Source organism: Littorina saxatilis, linkage group LG5 (genome assembly GCF_037325665.1).
Source record: "Littorina saxatilis isolate snail1 linkage group LG5, US_GU_Lsax_2.0, whole genome shotgun sequence".
In the NCBI taxonomy this organism is placed as follows: Eukaryota; Metazoa; Mollusca; class Gastropoda; order Littorinimorpha; family Littorinidae; genus Littorina; species Littorina saxatilis.
Genome location: NC_090249.1, coordinates 27,616,237 through 27,632,800, shown reverse-complemented (window position 1 = coordinate 27,632,800; position 16,564 = coordinate 27,616,237). Strand labels below are relative to the sequence as shown.

At 43.1% G+C, this 16,564-nt stretch overlaps 2 protein-coding genes and 1 long non-coding RNA gene across 4 annotated transcripts in view; 1 reads left to right on the top strand and 2 right to left on the bottom strand.

The window, feature by feature from the left end:
• Positions 1-689: 689 nt before the first annotated feature.
• Positions 690-4,210, bottom strand: LOC138966763 (uncharacterized). Its single transcript, XR_011455757.1, has 2 exons — positions 2,817-4,210; positions 690-2,492 (listed from the first exon to the last, which is right to left on the bottom strand). It is a non-coding gene; the product is annotated as an uncharacterized lncRNA (long non-coding RNA).
• Positions 4,211-4,765: 555 nt separating this feature from the next.
• LOC138966760 (uncharacterized) lies at positions 4,766-16,012 on the bottom strand. Its single transcript, XM_070339092.1, has 4 exons — positions 15,933-16,012; positions 7,180-7,377; positions 6,214-6,351; positions 4,766-5,568 (listed from the first exon to the last, which is right to left on the bottom strand). Exons 1-4 carry the CDS (start codon positions 15,993-15,995, stop codon positions 5,434-5,436), a joined length of 534 nt encoding a protein of 177 aa, XP_070195193.1. The 5' UTR covers positions 15,996-16,012; the 3' UTR covers positions 4,766-5,433.
• A 198-nt stretch (positions 16,013-16,210) lies between these two features.
• Positions 16,211-16,564, top strand: part of LOC138966757 (intraflagellar transport protein 172 homolog) — a 60,165-nt gene continuing 59,811 nt past the window's right edge. For both annotated transcript variants that reach the window (XM_070339089.1, XM_070339088.1), the window contains exon 1: positions 16,211-16,366. In XM_070339089.1, the coding sequence (XP_070195190.1) occupies positions 16,328-16,366 (39 nt within the window). In that variant the 5' untranslated portion in view covers positions 16,211-16,327. The remainder of the gene's footprint in view (positions 16,367-16,564) is intronic.

Below are 16,564 nucleotides of genomic sequence, written 5' to 3'. Positions count from 1 at the left end.
TCGTGAGCCAAAAAACGGAATCGCACAAATAAATCGGATGGCCCATTGAAAATAATCGGAAAAGTCGGAAAAAACGGAGAATTTTCATCCCTGTTTAAGAGAGACAAATAATGTACATGTGCTCCTTGTCCACATGTTTAAGTCACACCCCCACCAAACCCGACAGTTATTCTTGGAATTCGTTTACAGTATTAGAACAAAGCAGTACAAATCAAGGGGGGATGCAGGATCTTAAGGAAGGGGGGGCCCACCAAAACGTTTTTGCACAAACCTGAAGGCGCCTGAATTGAGGGCGCAAATGGCCCTAACTGAGGGCACGAAGCGCCCGAACATGCTTGGGGGGTCCGGGGGCATGCCCCTCCCCCCCCCCCCCCGGAATTGTTTTTCTCAAGGAAGCAAAATGCTGCAATCTAGGGCCACCTGAGCTCAGAAACTGTCATTTAATAATCTCTCTCTCTCTTTTTTTTTTTTCCCCCCCCTGAAGGGAGGGCCCGGGCCTCCTTAGCCCCCCCTAAATCCGCCACTGCAAATAATGCACAGCTTTCAATGTGCAGCTCTAAACCAAAGTAACTGATCTTTTGAATGCTCAAAATTAAAATGAACATTCTGTGTATTCAGGATGAACAAACACTAAAACACGCACACACACACACACACATGCCTTTAACAAATTTAACAGCACCATGTCATTTCAGTATCAGTATCTATATTCACCAAACACACATACAAAAACAAACAAATACTTCACAATGACAACAAAACAAAAGAAGCAGATAGGAAATTTTCAGAGCAAAATTGCACAATTATGTGCGTCATTGTTCTGAGATGGTGTAAAGGACCTACAAATACAACTCACTTTTACCATAAATAAACTTAAATGTTACATATTTGAGTGGAATGACAAACTTAAGGTGTCTTTTAGGTGAATCCAGTACAAAATAACAGTGCATTGTATGAACACAAACATATCATTATTACTTTAAACAGAATCAACACAGAAAAAAGCACGGTATATTCTCGAGACAGAATTAAGTATCCCACAGCAAAGCAGAACAAACAAAAGAAAATATGAGAGGACCACAGACTTTGTTAAGTTGAACAACAATATAACATCATAACAACATATACAGAGGTCAAAGAAAGGTCGAGGCAATTAGGAGATAGCAGAGAAATATTTGACCGTTTTTCTGTAGTTTACATCTCCTGGCAGTTTATCTCCCTTGACTAATTCCTAACCCTGTCATTCGATCCTGTTACTTTGATTCTGCTTGTTCTTTACGTGCTATCATCCCATCTACACACACACACACACACACACACACACACACACACTAGCATCTGTCCCTCTTTCTATCTCTTCCTTTAACTCTACATGTACTTCTTGCATTCTACTTTCCTTTCTCTCTGTTACTATTCAACAAAACGCATTCATGCATGCAAGAATTCTCCACTTTCAATTCAGAAAAAAATACATGGCTTACAAATCCCATGATATTTGCACACATTTACATGCCAAATAAAATATACTGAGATTCGCAACACCACAAAAATATAGATTGTTCTTGTTCATTCTCATTTGGCTACTTCAATACTTTTGAGATTCTGAACACTGTAAATCACCTTTGGACAAAAACTGGTGAAAAAGACAAACAACACATGAAAACTGTAAGAAAAGAGAAGAATTGTTACTTGTCCACCTAGTTCAAACCTGTTCACTGCCAGGAAATATTTGTACACAAATTATCTGTGTTTACCTGAATTGACATTCTCAGAGTATGCCCTTGATATATAAACAAACACACATTTTGTTCTGTTTTTTCTTCTTCTGTTGGGATTTACTGAACGGTTTGTTGTCCGTTAAAGCAAGTTACCCAGGACGTCAGCTAATGCCCAACAGGCAGCGAAAGGGTTACAATTAATTCCATGGTATCAAACAATCTACAGAGGTATTCAGTATTTCATGTCTTTCACCAAAGACATGAAACATAAACCTAGGTTACTCAGAGGAAACAACAGCTTCTTCTTCTTCTTCTTCAGCGTTTCAGAAATTCTGGTGACGTGTGAGCTCATTTGCCCATTTGGGCTCCCCACACTATACTCTGAGAGCATAGTCAGCTTCACTCCGCTTTCGTTGGGTAGGCATGCTGGGTATTTTTGTGTTTCCATAACCCACCGAACTCCGACATGGATTACAGGATCTTTTCCGTGCGCACTTGGTCTTGTGCTTGCGTGTTCACACGAAGGGGGTTAAGTCACTAGCAGGTCTGCATATAAACTGACATGGGAGATCGGAAAAATCTCCACTCTTAACCCACCAGGCAGGATTCGAACTCACGACCTCCCGATTAGGAGGCCGACGTCTTACCACTGCGCCCATCGAAACAACAGCAGAAACACAATGCTTGAGAACTCTGAAGAGAACAATATTATAACAAGCACACCACCATTTTTTCTGATGTTACACTCAATATTCTAAGGATATGCCTTTTTAGCTTAGGCCAAAAAAAAAAAATTGTCTGTTTAGGGTAACCCGACCGACCCTATCGATTTGGCGCCGACCCAAAAACTTTTTTTTGGATTTCAAAAAAAAAAAAGAAAAAAAAAGAGGTAAAAATGCTAAAAAGAGACATTTGGCGTTTCATTTAATATACGTTAGTTTTGAAACATGTATTCATCAAATATAAGAAGTGAATGTTCAGCCAACATAGCATTTACACAAAAAACAAAAAAACAAAAAAACAAAAAAAACCTACCTACCTACCGACCCTACTTTTTTTGGTCATGTTACCCTAAACAGACAATTTTTTTTTTTTGGCCTTATCAAACTTTGTTCTGCTACAAATCAAAAAGAGAGACTGGTTTTGTAGAACTATCATTTACTCTGGTTGTTGTCCTCTGTATTTAGAGTAGTACTTATGTACCTTAGTTTCTAAAATCTTGCTCAAAATCATCTTTCCCCTGACCTAGTGACAGCAATGTTTTTGTCTCAAGTGTGAGAACATCACTAATGCAACGGTTTTGTTCACAAAGAACTGATACATGTCATTTGCATGTCCTTTTATAAACAATCCATTTGAAATTACCATAGAAAGGACACAAGTACATTCTTTCTTTATTTGGTGTTTAACGTCGTTTTCAACCGTTCAAGGTTATATCGCGACGGGGAAATGGGGGAGATGGGATAGAGCCACTTGTTAATTGCTTCTTGTTCACAAAAGCACTAATAAAAAAATTGCTCCAGGTGCTTGCAACGTAGTACAATATATGACCTTACTGGGAGAATGCAAGTTTCCAGTACAAAGGACTTAACATTTCTTACATACTGCTTGACTAAAATCTTTACAAACATTGACTATATTCTACACAAGAAACACTTAACAAGGGTAAAAGGAGAAACCTCCAAGCCAAACTGAACATGTACTGGATTTACTATACTAAACACACAGATATGTATGCTCCGAGAATATTCAACAACCTGAGAATCCACGTGATATGAACAGCAGGGAATTTCATGAAAGAAAATACTGTGATCAATAATGATAGAATAAGTCTTTGAAACATTTAGTCAAGGAACTAACATTGTAAAATCTAAAGATAATTGTACAACTTTGTCAAAGAACTAAAAGAGAAAAGCATATATGGTACTTTTACACTTTGCCAATGAAGAAACAGTGTAGAAGCACAAGATAACTGTACACTTTGTCAAAGATTAGGAACGATGTAAAAGCATATAATAATTGTACACTTTGTCAAAAAACGAACAGAGTAACAGCATACGATAATTTTACAATTGGTCAAATAACTAACACAGTAAAAGCCTGCTGTAATTGTATACTTTATCAAGGAAGGAACAGAGAAGAATGTCAACTCTTATCATGATTGTGCAATATGCTACAAGTAGCTTCAGTGAAACTAACAATTGCAAAATGTCTCATTATATTTAGTCAAGTTTTGACTAAATATTTTAACATCGAGGGGGAATCGAAACGAGGGTCGTGGTGTATGTGCGTGTGTGTGTGCGTGTGTGCGTGTGTGTGTCTGTGTGTGTGTGTAGAGCGATTCAGACTAAACTACTGGACCGATCTTTATGAAATTTGACATGAGAGTTCCTGGGTATGAAATCCCCGAACGTTTTTTTCATTTTTTTGATAAATGTCTTTGATGACGTCATATCCGGCTTTTCGTGAAAGTTGAGGCGGCACTGTCACGCCCTCATTTTTCAACCAAATTGGTTGAAATTTTGGTCAAGTAATCTTCGACGAAGCCCGGACTTCGGTATTGCATTTCAGCTTGGTGGCTTAAAAATTAATTAATGACTTTGGTCATTAAAAATCTGAAAATTGTAAAAAAAAATAAAAATGTATAAAACGATCCAAATTTACGTTTATCTTATTCTCCATCATTTGCTGATTCCAAAAACATATAAATATGTTATATTTGGATTAAAAACAAGCTCTGAAAATTAAATATATAAAAATTATTATCAAAATTAAATTGTCCAAATCAATTTAAAAACACTTTCATCTTATTCCTTGTCGGTTCCTGATTCCAAAAACATATAGATATGATATGTTTGGATTAAAAACACGCTCAGAAAGTTAAAACAAAGAGAGGTACAGAAAAGCGTGCTATCCTTCTTAGCGCAACTACTACCCCGCTCTTCTTGTCAATTTCACTGCCTATGCCGTGAGCGGTGGACTACGAGTATACGGTCTTGCTGCGTTGCATTGCGTTCAGTTTCATTCTGTGAGTTCGACAGCTACTTGACTAAATATTGTATTTTCGCCTTACGCGACTTGTTTTTCTTTTATCTTAAATAATTGTAAACTATTTGTATTCTGACCCAAAGAATAAGTTAGACTGTCAGTGTCACACTCAAAAGATTGCTTCAGCCAAGAACACATGCATGCCCCTGGAACACATCAACATGATTTCTTTCCCCAAAATCACATTAATGATACACCAACATGATTGCTTCCCCATTGAACATGACTAAAAATGTGCTTTGTTAAAGGATGATCACAAAGAATCTTCTTTCAAGAACACATCAAGACGATGTCTTCCACAAAGCACACTCCAAAAAGGATTGCTTCATTTAAGAATGCATCACACTGAATTTTTCTTCCAAGTACATATCAAAATGCTTACAATGTACTTCCTCCTATAAAAAATGAACATAACGGCTTCTTCCAAGCACACAGCAAAAAGGGATTGCTTTGGTAAACAATGCATCACAATGAGTATTCTTCTAAAATTACAACCAAACAACTGAATTATTTTCTTCCAGGAAAATTCAACATGATTGCTTCTTCCAACAACATCACTTCCTCACAAGAATAATTCAAAATCACCACACTCTGCAACTGTCACAGTCCTGAAGAACCCTTACAACTTTTGTGTTGCCGACCAGTCAAGTTTCTTCTGCTTCTGGCTTTATGTTGGAATGTCTCCTGGCAGTTCTGCAATAGAGCGTGACTGTTCAGGGGGAATCTCTCCCTCCACCATCTTGGCTCTGAAGGCAAACCACGTACTGCAGACCATACACGCACTGACCATGAAACCAAACGCCTGCAACAGCAAAACAGGACAGGTCAGTGACTGGGCTAGCTGTGTTATAAAGGGATATTACCCACAAAGCAAGAAGCCAAGAGATTACATTGACACACACGTACACGTCGTTGTAAAGAAAAATGAAACGCACACACACAGCCAAAAAATACAAATAAGAAATGCAATTGCTCAAAAGACATATCTTTATCATAAGTAATATGAATCCAAAACAAAATGTCTGCTGCTCTAGATCCATGAAAGTTTACAAAAATGCATTTCCTGCTGATCGGTCAAGGTTTGATTCCATTGTGACCTTGACATTTGATCAAGGTTGAGCAAACGTATGTGTAGTGGTCCTTAAACCAGCAGGTATGTGAAGTTTCAAAGATCTAGCATCAAAACTGTGATAGTTTTTCATTTCTGACCAAATCTTGACTCCACTACGACCTTAACAATTCGTAACGTTGGTCATGTCTGGAAGTCATCAAACACCAGATGCAATTTTCAAAATTCAAGCTCTAGCTTCAAAAACATCTGCAAAACAACTCAATGTTAAGGCTTTTGTCGCAAATAGATGGCCTGCCGCCCGCCCATACAGACAAACACTGCTCATTACTATGACTCACTGATTATGCTCAGGTATACCAATTACAATGAACTTACCAAGCCAGACTCCATACTGTGGAAAAGCAGGCCAGCTTCTTGGACTGCCGTGGAGCCGCCAAGCTTTGTCAGAGACACTGCCAGTATCACAGACGACAACAGAAGCAAAGTGCTGAGAACTCCACACACTGAGAGATCCTGTGGATGAAAAAGTGCAGATGAAGTATCAAGTGACATGATTACTAAGTGTAAAACTGACCTCATGGAAAGACATGGAGACTGTGAAACCAGTTACAATTTGCCAGACATGGAATAAGTGTAAAATAAATTTAGTAAAAACACACTAGATGTATCTCAGATGACAGGACACCTCTAAAGAAACGTCACCTTCTGTTGTCCCTTTGTCTATTATTTGTTTAGCTGATATATACCTGTCATGGCAGGCCACCTGTAATGTAGGGATACTTGGCAGGTAAAATAACTACATCCCTAACAGTAACAATGAAAAATGTTCAGTAGCTACCATTATCAGCAAACTGATTTCACACATCATGTGACATGCACACTCACACAGACAGACATACAGACAGATACACACACATACGGCTGTCCACCAGCGCTCAATCACACACACGCATCCTCCAGCTACCCTCAAACGTCAAAGTGATAAAAAAACAGAGAAAAGAGTTCTTTGATAGTTTCAGCGATACACATCAAAAAGAGCGAGTGCCACGAGATTTCAATGTTTAACTTAAGTTTACAGCCATAGCTGCTAGACACGTTGTGCCTGCCATGTTAATTGCAGTACTGAAATGAAGAATCGCTGAAGTAAAAGTGCTTACTTGTACAAAAAAGCGATAGTATGGCACCACTCTGCCTTTGTTAATTTAAAAAAAGGTGGCTGGCTCACCCCAAGTTACTCAAAAATTGTTGAGTAAAAACTGCATAATGCGTGAAAAGCTGAAACTGTCAAGTACCGTGATGTATTCATTTTTCACTGTCAGGCTTCTATAGTTCTGGTCTTACTAATCTAGGCGGAACAAGCGGCTTGTTCAGCAGAATGACAGCCACATTGATGGCAAGGTAAATGATGGAGATGACAGCAATTGCAATGAAAAAGTTGATGTTGCCGAGAACGCTGAAGTCACTGCGGTGCAGGTCTCTGTACGTCACTCCTTTGCTGCTCCACCCTGCCACGGTTGCTACTGCAAGTAATGCCAGTACCTGCACACATGTGATACATATGTGAGGCAAAGCAAATAACATAGCATACAGATACATTCTGAGAAGCAGTGCATAGATTTGCAAAGTCAGGGGCCTGCATGCACAGCCACAGACAGACTAATAATACAAGTCTTGTCTTGTCTTTCCGTTGAGTAAAATAGTAATAGTAGGCAAACAAATTTGAGAGCAACATAACACTCTGGGTGTAACAGTAAAGCAGAGGTGAACGCAAGAACTGTATGCATCATATACATGAGTGTGTTTGCAATGACGGATAAGCAGGACTGTAATAACTTCATTCTACAGCCTTCATTCAACTACTTCTACAGCCTCGGAGACACCATCCTCCAACAGGTCGAACAGAACCCGTACCTCGGCATACAGATCTCAGCCGACCTGAAGTGGGGCCCCCACATCGCCAGTCTCTGCAAGAGGGCAGGATCTACCCTAGGCTTCTTACGCCGGAACCTCTGGAACTGCCCACGTGAGTGCCGTCGCCTTGCCTACATCACTCTTGTCAGGTCCACCCTTGAGTACAGGGCGGTGGTCTGGGACCCCTACTACAAACAAGACGTTGAGAGACTCGAACGCATCCAACGCCTAGCCGCTAGGTTCATCACGAAAGACTACGTGTCCAAGGACCCAGGCTGTGTCACCAAGATGCTAGAGTACCTCCAACTTCCTACACTCCAGGAACGCCGTCAGCAACTTCGCCTGACGATGCTGTTCAAAATCATCAATGGACTTGTACCTGCCCTACCCCCTGACTCCTTCCTCACCCCGGTGAGCGTATCTCGGCGCCGAGTCAAGCCTAAAGCCTACGAGGGGTATGAGAGCCAAAACATTCTCCAGAGACAGGCAACCAACAACAGCCGCTGTTTCAAAGCTCCTCCCTCAAAGACAGATCAATTTATTAAAATTAATATTAAAAGTCCTACGGTTTTGAGCCATTAAGGACTTGAGTGTTTGTCCGCTTTCAAAAAAAAGGAAAGAAAGAAACAAAAAAATAAGGAGAGGAGGGCAGGGGGTGGGGTTGAGTTGATAATGCTCTGTGGAATTTGTTAAAATGAAAAGTAGTTAAGATGTTTCTTGGTAAGAATTATAAGTCTGTATTCTATATCTTGAATAACGGGTTTGTAAAATGATTTTTTTTTTAATTCAAATCGAGTTAAAAAGTGGAACCTTTCAGGATCACCAATAAAACCAAATAGATGAGCAAGTAAGAGGAACACGAACAATAAATCTCAAAACTTTTTACAAATAAAAGGATTAAAATGTAAGCCACGAAGGCCGTGGTAATAAAAACAATATGTACAGTTTGGCGACTAGTGGGCCTTGGGTGAGGATATGTTGTCTAGAGGGTAGTCGCTGGAATCAGGAGGGATGGCGGGAGCCACTCGACCTCAAACTGAAACACGCTGATGTGATAATCTGGGCTTAGTTATACCCACAGCCCCATGTCCGAGTCCCTGACCAGTCGGCACAGCAGCAAGGTGTGTGACCAGCCTAGAGAACTGCTACTGCGCAAATAATCCTGGGGACTCAGACCATGGAGCTGCATATGGTCATATAAGGTTTTAAAGGTAATTCTATTTGTAGCGCATGGAGCGAAAATGTGTTGAAATGAATAGGGTTCTCCACAATGGCAGGACTTTTTAAAGATATGGAAGCGGCAGCCGCCGGCACGGAGGCGTCTGAAGATAGTGAGGAGGTTTGTTGGGAGATCGGGGTGTAGATCGTTCATATCAATGGGTTGATAGGACAGAGATGTTACGTACTGACTTCGAATGAGTTTACGGATTTTACTGTAGAACTCGGTTACTGAGTAGCCGATGTTAGTGTTAGCTGGGCTAGATTCTGCCGCTTCTTTGGCGGCGACATCCGCCAGTTCATTTCCCCGGACCCCTACGTGAGAGGGGACCCAGAGAAATGATACGGATGTGCCGGATGAGATTAACTGGTGACATATAAAGAGGATTTCTCTTTGTAGCTCTGCCCGATTTGATGTGTTTCGATGCAGAGCTTGTAATGAAGAGCGCGAGTCAGAGCAGAAAACTACCGCACGCGGTGTGACTGGGAGGTCATTTATAAAAGTGCATGCCATGAGCAAGGCAAATAGCTCGGCTGAGAATATGGAGATGTCTTTATTAAGAGTATATTTCCTTGAGATTTTGAGATCTGGGATCACAAAGGCGCAGCCAACGCTGCCGTCTGCAAATTTGGATCCGTCAGTAAAGACTTTTAAATGCTCCGAGAATTTGTAGTTTAGGGTTTCTTTTGTAACAGTAGCCAGGTAGACGGGGTTATCTTTTTTGGTAGTATTATCTTCACTGTCGTATATGATAGTAGGGGTTTCCTCAAGCCAAGGCGGGTAGGAGGGCGGGGGGACCCTGGCCAGCTCACTGACCTTCACCCCGCTATCGGCTAGAATGCGGTTTACTGTGTCGGATAAGGGTAGCGTTTTGGCCAAGAGTTGAGTGCTATGTTTGGTGTTGGCCTCATAATTTTGGTGCTGAGGAAAAAAGTCAGTCAGGACCTCGCAGGCAGAGTTCTCTACCGCGTGGGCTCTGACAGCATACTGAGCTGAACGGAGTTTTATCTCATCCACAAGGGGCAGCCACCCACACTCGCTGTAGACTCGACTCTTACTCGCTTGTTGGGAGAGTCCCAGAGCTATTTTGAGCGCCCTGCACTCTATAATAGCCAGTTTTTTCATGAGCGCCGGGCGCGTCGCGAAATAAGCTTCGCACCCGTAAAAGAAGGCGGGAGCGAATTAATGCCCGCACTACCTCTGTGACACACTTACGTCCTCTGGCCCAGGATTGGGACGCCAGGTAGCGTATGATATAAAGATCCTTGTTGGCCTTATTGATCAGATGTTCGATATGACTGGTCCAGTTAAGTCGGGTATCGATGATAACGCCGAGGAACTTAACTTCTGAGCTCGGTTTGATAATATCACAACCTATCTTTATACTGCAGTTCCTGTACAGTTGTCTACGGGAGACAACAAGAAAGACTGTTTTATTTGAGGCTAGTTGGAAGCCGTTGGTGTACATATATTGACAGAGGTTGTCGATTTTAGTTTGGTAAGAAGATAAGTCAACAGTGTTGGTAACTCTGTTATGGCGTGGTCTATTAGTGTCTATTAAGGCGAGGTCGTCTGCATACAGAAGTACACTGGCACCGTCAACCTTAACAGAAGTAATGTCATAGAGCATGATGCTGAATAAGTTTGGCGCGATGATACTGCCCTGGGGAACCCCCATGTCCAGCGCATGGGTTTCGGACACCGAAGAGCCCACTCGGACAGACATCTTGCGATTGCTGATGAAGTTTTTGATGAATTGGTACATGTGGCCAGAGACACCGATTCTGCCGAGTTTTAGGAGTAGACGAGCATGCCAGACGCTGTCGTACGCAGATTTAATATCAAAGAAGGTTCCAAGAAGAGAATTATTACTATGTGCCAAGGTCTTTTTGATTTTTTCAGTGACGTGCACAATGTGGTCCGCACACGAACGACCTTGCCTAAAACCTGCCTGGCATGTAGGAATGATATTGTGTTTATTGAGGTGGAACTCCAGCCTCTGGTTCACCACACGCTCAAAGATCTTGCTGAGGTGGGGGGTTAGTGATATGGGGCGGTAACTGCCAGGTAGATTGCCCGGTTTTCCGCTCTTCAATACTGCTACTACTTGTGAGTCTGACCACGCTGCGGGGATAGTATCCTTTAACCAGCATAGATTGAAAAACTGAGTGAGCAACTTAACAAAGTTAGGTGGTAGATGTTTTATCATGTGATATGATATTGGGTCTAAACCTGTGGATTTTTTTGGGTCTTTCACAGAAGAGATGGCGTTTTGGACTTCTTTTGCCTTAAACATGCAGTTTATAGGCAACTGGTTGTCATCTGGGGGGTATGTGAAACCCTTCTCCTGATCTAACCTATAATTGAGTCGTTCAGTATCTAGGGATTTTGATTGACTATTTTTGGCAAAGGTATCTGCTAATAGGTTTGCCTTTTCAGAGTCAGTTGTGGTCATTTTATCACCCGATAGTAGTGGCTTTTCTTTAGTTCTGTATCTACATTTAAATCTGCGGATTTTCTTCCAGATTTTGCCACAGTCTTTGTAATCTTTAGTTTCTTTGTGGACAAAGTTTTCCCAGTTTTGAAGTTTAGCCTCAGCGGTGATCTGGTTAAATTGTATTTCAGCTGACTTCATATTCGTGAAGTTAGCGTCTGAGCAGTGCCTGAGATATGTCCTAATGTGATATCGCTTGTTTGCCAAGGCTTCATCACAGTCTGCATTCCACCACTCATTCCTTTTGGCCTTACAGTTAGGATTTACTGATTTAAGCGGAATGTGATTATTGGCAGCAGTGAGTATACATTGACGTATATTATTGTAAGAGGCTTCGATGTCATCCGTAAGGAGAGTTTCCTCCCTGACACCCTCGAGCTCCGCACGGAAGCTGTCCCAATTTGCCTGTTTGTAATTGTACTTTTTTCTGACCTCCGAGTTATTGCGATTAGGGGCGAAGTGGCGGAAGGTAAGAACAATGGGTAAGTGATCGGAGCCGAGGGCGTCCGGGAAAACGTTCCAGTCGATGTCAGTGACTATGGCATTTGAGCAAAGGGAGAGATCGATTGCTGATGGGGAATGGTCAGCTCTGTCTGGAAGTCTGGTTGCCGAGCCATCGTTTAGTATACAAAAGTCAGTTTCCAAAATGACGTCAGCAAGGTTGCTATTGGCATGTTTGTATCTAGGGTTAGCAGAGTCCCACAGAGGGTGGTGATTATTAAAATCACCCATCACGCACCAGTGTGCCCTGCTATGATCCAGGGATTTTAGCCAGTCGGTAGTTCCTTTTTTATTACACCCGTGGGGGTAATATATGTTAACTATGTTGAGGTTTTTGGATCCTTTTATTTCGATTTCAACAGCACATGTACTGAGATTTTCTGAACTAGGGATGAGAGGTGCAAAGGGTTTGTAATTTAAGGAAGACTTTAGATAAATAGCTGTTTGAATGAGTTGCCCTGAGCCCTTTTGCTCTACTATGGGAGGGAAGTCAAAACCATCTATAGAAGGCAGTAGGGAGCGTTTTCTCTTGACTGACTGGATAACTAAGATGTCAGCAGAGTGATTTGATATATAATTATATAGCTGAGAGAAGTTAGAGTTGATAGAGCGACAGTTCCACTGTAATATGATAAATCCGTGACCGCTTTCACCTTGTTCAGCCATTTTAACACGCACAAAGAAGGTAAGTTAAAGGGCAGATTTAAAATAGGTTAAAAAGTGGTTTTAACAGCTTTCATATCCGTCACAGACAACTGCTTGGCACCAGCAAGGGCGCCCAGCGCCAGAGTGGCGCCGCCCGGAATGAAGCGTTCAACCTTGGTGTTGGAGAGTTGTGTGTATGTAGCTGAGAGGGAGTCGATCAGGTCGAGAGGACTCTGCATCTGTCTGGCCTTAACCATGAAGCCGAGGCACTGCTCGATGAAACCTTGAAGGCCTCTTTGTTGTTCATTTAAATTTGCATATTGCTCTCCTGTTTTTAGCTTATCTAGTGCAGCGTCGGCTAGCTCATGCTCTGCCTTCTCCTGCTCCTCCCTCATCTGCTGCTTTATTTCCTGTTCAGTTTTAAGTTTGTATTCTCTGAATCTCTGGGCCAATCCCTCCTCCATTCTCCCCATCAACCTCTCGAAGAGCTGCTCTTCTTTCGAGTCCTCCTTCCTGTTCTGGGCTTTGCGTAGGAGGGAGGCCTTTAACCCGGGGGTCCCATGAAGCGGCGCCTCTGCCGGCCGAGCCGTCTGAGACTTACAGGGCGCCTGGGGGCCAGGATTTGGATTTTGCGAAGTTGTTTGGTGCTTCGCGGTTGCAGCAGAGCTGTCCGCATGAACTGGAAGGAGTGTATTGTCATGTTCGGTCATTTTGTTTTTGATTTCTTGTATTTTATTTACTTGCCCACCCAGGGGGGGTCTCTGGACAGCCAAAGAGTACCCGGACCGGGGGGTTGAGGTCCGCCGGATCGGTTGCGGAGGGGGACGCCAGAAGGAGTCCCTCATTTCCGCTGGGGCAGTCGCTGTTTTATTTTGTTGTTTGGCGAGCTCGCGCCGCGCCCGATCCAGGGCCTCAGAATATGGTATGTATGCTGCCGACCTGATCTTATTGGCCTGCAGCCTCAGTCTCATTTCCGGGCATCCAAGATAAGCGGCGGAATGCTCGCCCTTGCAGTTTACGCAATGTTTGGCCTTGGTGCACGTCGCTCCGTCGTGGCCCTTGGAGCCACATCGGGGGCAGATCTGCACTTTTGATTTGCATTGTTGTTTTAGGTGCGATAGTCTCTGGCACTTCGTACAGCGCCGCACTGGAGGAGTGTAGGGTTCGACGCCGTACACCTCACTCTCCAGAACGACGCTGTCTGGAAGAATTGCCGTTGTAAAGGTGACACGGACCGCCTGAGACGGTTTCCCATCCCTAAGGAGAAGACGGCGAAAAGATCGAACCGAGGAGGGGCCCTTTTCTACAAGACTCCCATCCTCCATCCGGACGCGCACGCCCACTGCCATCTCAGACAGGTCTGTTCCTGAATGTATTGTGGGTATGCGTTTAATGACACCTTCGGTTGTTACCTCCGGACGGTGGCATTTCACTTTGATGCCGCCGATCGAGTCCAGCCTCAATAGCTTGTTTTGTTGTGATGCTGAGGAGCACCCTACCAGGACGCTCCCAGCTGCCAGCATGCGTATTTCTTTGACCTCGCCGATGGCAAGGTCAAAAGTTTTTTTCCTCCTGAGGCCGAGTCCCTGCAATGTTGCCGGGCCCTCCTTCAGGTCCTGCACCACCACGGGGAACTCTAAGAAGGAGGGAGGAGGTTGCTTGGGTTGGTAAAGAAGTTTTCTTCGGGGTCTTTGTTTTGTGTGTGTGTGTGTATTGGCAGGTGGTAGTGGCTGTTGAGTTGTCTGGTTTTCTTGTGGTTCAGTAAGGGGTTGGGAGGTGTCGACCCCCCGGGCAGATGTTGCATGGGAAATACCTGTGTTTCCCTGAAGAGGGGGATCCTCGCAGAGGACCTTTTGCTTCTTTTTCTTTTTGGGCTTCTTACGATTGACTTCGGTGAAGTCTTCCTCAAAATGATCAGTAATCTGAGAGCGTGGGGGGCTATCCCGGAAGAGAAGAGATTCCGGAGAGCTCTGCCCCCCCTCAGGGTCGTCCTCCCGCAATCTCTTTCTCTTGAAAGGAGAAGATATGCTGGTTTTCTCATTGGTGATTGCTTTATTAAGCTGTTTGGATTTTGGGGACTGACCAGTCCGGCTGGCCCGGTCAGTCTCATTCAGTGATTCCATGGGAATATCTGGGGCGCGGTCAGAACCGCTTGCTGTTTGGTCCATATTAAGGGACCAATCTTGCTCCCTCAGAGCAGTGGTATCCGTTGGAAGGTAGTTATCTACCCAGATGAATGTTTCCCGCCTATCAGCAAAGGTGGTGTTTGGCAGTTTGTGTTTAGCAACTTGGCTCATCACTTACAAGGTACGGTACGGTCACCAAGAAAAAACAAGCCAAACAGCTCAGGGTTAAAAAGGCAGGATATATAAAAGCAGGGTAACAAAAGCGTCCCAAGACAAAGAGTGAGCTGAAGCTCACCCCTCTAGCGACTTTCACTTCTCTCCCGAGAATCACGAGGACTCCTGCAGGGCGAGTGAGAACGCCACCAAGGGCAGCTAGCCCCCTTTCTGGACCCACGCCAAGAGCAGAGGGAGCTGTGTCGTGTGTTTAAGACACAACGAAAATGTGATTGTCCCCCTTTACCCTCAGGAATTCGGGAGAAAATCGCTATTTGAGCACTGACTTGGCTATGTAAGCTCGAGGTGCGTTAAAGCAGTCGCTATGTAATCAGCATGTTTGCTTGTGAAAGAACGCACTCTACGGGCCAGCAACTGCAGTGAATTACTCGTGCTGAGTGTGACATGACATGCACGTGACAGAACACGACAATGACATGATGAACAGATCAATACAGGAACTCGTTCTTTATAAAGACAGTGATCGAGTGGAACAATTTGAGCGAAGCCACCGTCACCTTGACCACGCCCAGCGTCTTCTCATCGGCGTTAGGGGGGCAGAAACCAGAGTGAGAGCCTCAGTAGTTTTTACCCAGTTTTTAACATTGTAACATAGCATTTTTTTTAACTGTACTTGAAAAGCCTACATTCTAGGGCAAACGGACTAAAACCGCAAGTACAGCAGCAAGACCAGCTGGAGTTGTACACTATATCCACCTTGTGTACAGTGAACTCTTAAGACTCTTTTAGATGCGCACACCCAAAAAACGTCACGTTGATAGTCGTCGTCGGCTTCTGTGGCGCACCCGCCAACCACCAACCCAGGCGGGTTATCCAGATCCAGATTTCGGACTCAACTTGAACAGATGTGGGCTATACTGAAAAGTTCTAAACCTTGATGCTTCTTTGCGGCTGGTAACACGCTATTATTCAAAATAACAAACAATACAATAAGGGAATTGGTGTTCCACACAAATTAACTTACCAGTTCAATAATACGTATCGCATTTGCTGGAATCATAAATCGTCTTGGATTGAACGCCGCCATCTTTCAACAATGAAATCCGAAAGTCAATCTTTATTTTCGTATTCTGTATTGGAATAAACACAATTTGGTTAGATAGAATCATACATAGACTATAATTAACCTTGAAACACATCTGTCAAAATATTTGAACGTTGAATTTTGTAATATATTCTACAAAAATGACAATGTTCGAAAGCGATAAAGCTAGCTCAACAAGAGCGAAACGGAAACGAGGCAGTTGCTAACATTCCAGAGAAGTGCGCGTCTGTGTGAACCAGTGCATTGCACATCTACAGAGTTTACGACTGTTAACTTTGCATTGACGATAAAACGGTGTTCCAAAGAAAGCTGAGATGCAGCTCAAGCATCTTAAAACCCTCCTTGGGCCACAGGTGAGCCTAAGTGTCCTTGGATTTCTCGAAATCGTTTGTTGCTAGCCAAGAATTGTTGTAGACTGTAGTGGGCAAACAGTTGAGAAAAACAACACAAAATGAATAGCTTTGTTTTCCATTTCATGATACTTTTTGGTCGTTACTTTCCATTATTTGATTCTGTTATAATTCTCTTTCTGTGATAGATGTAGAATCTCT

Coding starts and splice junctions, on each gene's coding strand:
- LOC138966760 (XM_070339092.1), bottom strand. CDS start 15,995: ATGGCGGCGTTCAATCCAAGACGATTTATGATTCCAGCAAATGCGATA. Junction 7,378..15,932: donor CGATACGTATTATTGAACTG/GTAAGTTAATTT, acceptor ACATGTGTGCAG/GTACTGGCATTACTTGCAGT. Junction 6,352..7,179: donor CGCTTGTTCCGCCTAGATTA/GTAAGACCAGAA, acceptor TTTCATCCACAG/GATCTCTCAGTGTGTGGAGT.